A 4,063-nucleotide genomic window follows, 5' to 3' on the forward strand; every position below is an offset into this window, starting at 1 on the left:
CTGTCGTGGGCAGGGGCGGGGGGCTGTTAAAAGCTGCCTGGAAGACGTGGTCCTCTGCGGGGGACCAGCCCACGCACCCCAGTCGAAAGGTCCCGAGTAGGGGGTTGGTGTCGGCACAATATCTCTAGAAAAGAAGACGGACAAGACAGACAAGACAGACAACGTGCATGGTGGAAAAGCCACACTGTATTAAGATGGCCAGGGTCTTATACACCATGGGTGATTACATCATTTCTTTAATGGTTACATAGTTCAAGGTCCCTGAAGTAAAGACATGCTCCGGACAGTAGTAAATAACAGGAACAATCAAGTCATTACAAGAGAGGAATTCCCTAATAATAGTCTGGCTCCTAGTGGAAGATGAGCCTGAAAAATTCTATGAGGAGATTTACATTTCTTAAGGCCCCTCATCAGTTATTCAAGGGTAAGATGCTCATCCATTAACAAGCAAATCTTTGGCAGACAAAATAAGGGAAGGCTGGAGTTACTGATTGATCCAAGTCGATTCAAAGCCTAAAAGTATATGTCTCTTTGCAAAGCAATGAGAAAATCATAGACAGGATGAACAGAAGCCACATGTGCGGCCCAGGAGGCCAAATATTATTTGAGGGTTATTTTTGCCTACTGGGCCCCAAAAGTTCTCCAGCTGAACTGTGAAAACCTGGCAACTGTAGGAAGACAAACAGGCCGGGAACAGACTCTCATGACGCTCATTTCCTAGTTTGGGAAACAGACAATAAGCACGAGAACAATGTTTTTCAAGTAGTGACAATACTAGCAGGAAATTAAGGAAGAGCCAGGGCTAGAGTGATAAGGGCGATATTTCAGGTAAGGGTGTTGGAGACAGGCCTCTCTGACCTGATGAATTTTTGAGTAAAGCTCTGAATGAAGTCACGTGGCGGGGGGAGGGGGGAGTATTTCAGAGAGTTGGGTGCGTGGCATGTTCACAAAACAGCAATGAAGTGAGGGGACCCAGAGCAGAGTGACCACAGGAAGAGAGCAGGAGGTGAGATCCCAGTGGGAACAGGATCAGATCATGTAGGGGCTTGGGGACGATCGAAGTGTGACCAAAGATGAAGTCTCCCCTCTTTGCCGTGGGCACAAGAATGACAGGAAGCGGTATCAGTCACAAACAACTTCAGAGGGCAAGTCTACCGCCCACAAGGATTTCGAAGCACTCAGCTGAATAATCATAGTTAGAAGAGTACTTATTCTGGGAATCCCCGGTCACACACACCCACACACACTGCACTCCCTCCAGTAAGACAATTTAAGGTAACTGAAAAAAAAAATGATTTCTCAACAGTACAAAAACATTCTTTGAAAGGGAATTCTTCTGTGCAAGCCTAGTCAAACCACTAAGGCATGCTGGAAACAAAAACAAAAACGCTAAGGGGCCCCTGTGTGGCTCACTCTGTTATGCAATGGGACTCTTGATGTGGGCTCCGGTCATGATCTCAGTTCGAGCCCCACACCTGGCTCTGCAGTGACAGTGTGGAGGCTACTTGGGATTCTCTCTCTCTCTGCGCCTCCCATGCCTTGTCTCTCTCTCTCTCTCTCTCAAAAATAAATTTTAAAATAATAAGCCTTAAAAGATAAAAATAAAAAAGACGGCTAAGGCATATCTTCTTTCATGCAGGCTTTACTCGACATCACACATTAACGGGTCCCTCCAGACTACTGTTTCCACGAGATTAACTTCCGATTCAGACCTCCACTCCCCTCACCTCTAAACAAGCAGCAGTCATTTGGGGCCGCGCGGCATCCCATGATTCCGGGGCGCTAAGCACGAAAGACGGGCAACGGATTCCAGTAGGCGAAGTGCGTCAACGCTCAGGGCGACCGCAGTCCGGGGAAGGGAAGGTTTGCAGGCACTTCGCACACAAGAACGAGGCCAGGCATGGAGCAAGCACTCCCTTACCAAATCCCCCACGAACACGGCTGTCCCCGCAACACTTTCTGGTGTCAAAGTGACAAAACAGCAAGATACAAAAGAGCGTGGGTCAGAACAAGGAGAGAAGGCAGCGTGGGGGCGGGAAGAAGAGCACTGAACAGAAGGAGATGCGAAGAGGCAACATACTCGGGAGTGAGCAGAGGGACAGGCACTGACGCATCCCGCACTCTCCGGATGTCTGTGTGGTCTCCCGCTGGACCTGGCGGGCGCTCCCCGGCTCTGGGTGCACAGAGCCCCACTCACAGCCGGCGCGACAATCTGCGGAGACGCGAGGAGAAAAGGTTTGCTTTCTCTTCCCTCTGAGCGAGCGTGACCGCCTGTGGCCAAGGATGGCTCATCGGACTCATGAAGCGAACAGGCTGCTGGGAGGCGGAACCGGAGCATCATCAGAAGGGAACAAAAGGAAGCGCCGCTGCAAGGCTGCTCAACTGGGAGGCTCGGATCCGCCGCGCCCACACCCCGGGCTGCGGGACCCTCCCCGGACCCCCGGCTCGGGCGCAGTGAGGCGGGCTGCGCGCACAGGAGGCGGTCCTCGGGAGAGGATGGGGCAGGAGTCCGGGTGCTGGATGCGCAGAGGACAGCCAAAAAAAGAGAACCGCAGGCTGGTAGGGGCTAGCCTGGAAGACAGGGGTCTGCAGGTGACGGGGGCTTACGGAGAGGATGGGACCAAGCAGAGGCCCTTGCATGAAAACGCAAGAGCGAAGCGCTACCGAAAGAGAAGCAGCAGGATCACGCCACAGCCACACAGCTATTCCACACCCGGCTCTGCGGTGCAAAGAGCTAACCTGCGCCAGGTCTGTCCCCAAAGGTTTCAAACATTCTTCTCCAAAAGCCTACAGTCGTCCCCTGAACTACAACACCCAAAATGCTCCACTCGCAGGACAAGGGATCCAGCCTCTTCCGACCCCGTTAGCCAATGGGCTTCCCCAGTTTCCTCGTCCCGGAAGGGAGGGAGCGTCCTTCCCCGTTAGCCGTTCAGTTTGACTCTCAGGGATTCCAAAATTGCGGTACTGAAAGCAGGACCGAAGGCATAGGACCCAGGTCTCAAGGCGGAATCTTCGGTGGCATGGGTTCCACTAAGGAAACATGGGCCGCTTGGGCGAACAGTACCACGCCGCTCTGAGGTTCCCGACCCACCTCTTCCGGGGCGGCCCTAGGACCTGTGGCACATGCGCACTTCCCCACCTCTTGGGGCGGGCCTGGACTCGCAGCACATGCGCCACTTTCCACCTTTTCCCCTGCAGTCCTCGGACTTAAAGCACATGCGCATTTCTCCACCTCTTGAAGCCTCGGACTTCCGGCACATGCGCACTTTGCACCTCCTACAAGGTGGTCCTTGGACCTGAGGCGCGTGCGCACTATTCTGCTTTCCCCGGGAAACACTTGTTCAGTGTTATTCTCAAGGTATTGTATTTTGAGTAATGCTGTCTTTTTTTTTAATTCATTTTTTTTCCTTGTGTTTCACTTCAGGGTGTAGCAATGAAATGTCAGTAAAAGAGCCCTGAAGTAGGGATTTCAATATGGCCTGTGTAACAAACCGGCGGCGGGGTTGCAGTCACCCGGAAGTCCGGCCCTGGGCCGGTGATCTCTGAGGCCGGGAGGGACGAGGCGCAGCCCGCCTTCTCGTGCTGTGGGGGCTGTGGACCAGGCCTGCCGCCCCCAGCCCTGGGGCCCAGCCTGAAAAGCAAGCAGGAGCAGGGTCAGTCGCTGTGAGCACGATCTGCACGCCGGACGACACTGCTGGGGCCGCTGGAAGGCGCAGCCAGGAGAGAGAAGACAAGGCTTCGTAGGCCCCTTCTCTACCTGCAACTCCTGATAATTCTCTGCCTACAAACCTTCCCATCTGACCGCTTTTCTCCATCCCTACCGCCATCCAGATTGTAAGGACGCAGGTCTGATTCAGGCTTTCCCTGTACTTAAAGGCGAAGGTGCTGGCTTCTCAATATTATTGGCCAATGGAAAGGTGCACATTGCTCAGGGAAGGAGGGACAGCTCTTGTGGCACTCGATCAGGAGAGGCCAGCTAACACCTTTGACCTTTCTAGGGGCGGGCCTAAAGATGGAGGCCATACGCTAATCCCCTATTGCTTAGTCACACCCTACATGAGGG

The 4,063-nt window shown here is 53.4% G+C and overlaps 1 protein-coding gene across 2 annotated transcripts in view; it reads right to left on the reverse strand.

Annotated features, from left to right (window-relative positions):
• Positions 1-2,933, reverse strand: part of LOC115288507 (antigen-presenting glycoprotein CD1d-like) — a 15,075-nt gene extending 12,142 nt beyond the window's left edge. The window contains exons 1-2 of one of the 2 annotated variants that reach the window (XM_029935865.1): positions 2,740-2,933; positions 2,081-2,212 (exon numbers count right to left, since the gene is read on the reverse strand). In XM_029935865.1, the coding sequence (XP_029791725.1) occupies positions 2,081-2,212; positions 2,740-2,773 (166 nt within the window). In that variant the 5' untranslated portion in view covers positions 2,774-2,933. Of the gene's footprint in view, positions 1-2,080; positions 2,213-2,607 lie in introns of both variants that reach the window. The other variant, XM_029935866.1, reaches the window with a different exon arrangement.
• Positions 2,934-4,063: the final 1,130 nt, after the last annotated feature.

The sequence above is a fragment of the Suricata suricatta genome, chromosome 3 (genome assembly GCF_006229205.1).
Source record: "Suricata suricatta isolate VVHF042 chromosome 3, meerkat_22Aug2017_6uvM2_HiC, whole genome shotgun sequence".
Lineage (NCBI taxonomy): Eukaryota > Metazoa > Chordata > Mammalia > Carnivora > Herpestidae > Suricata > Suricata suricatta.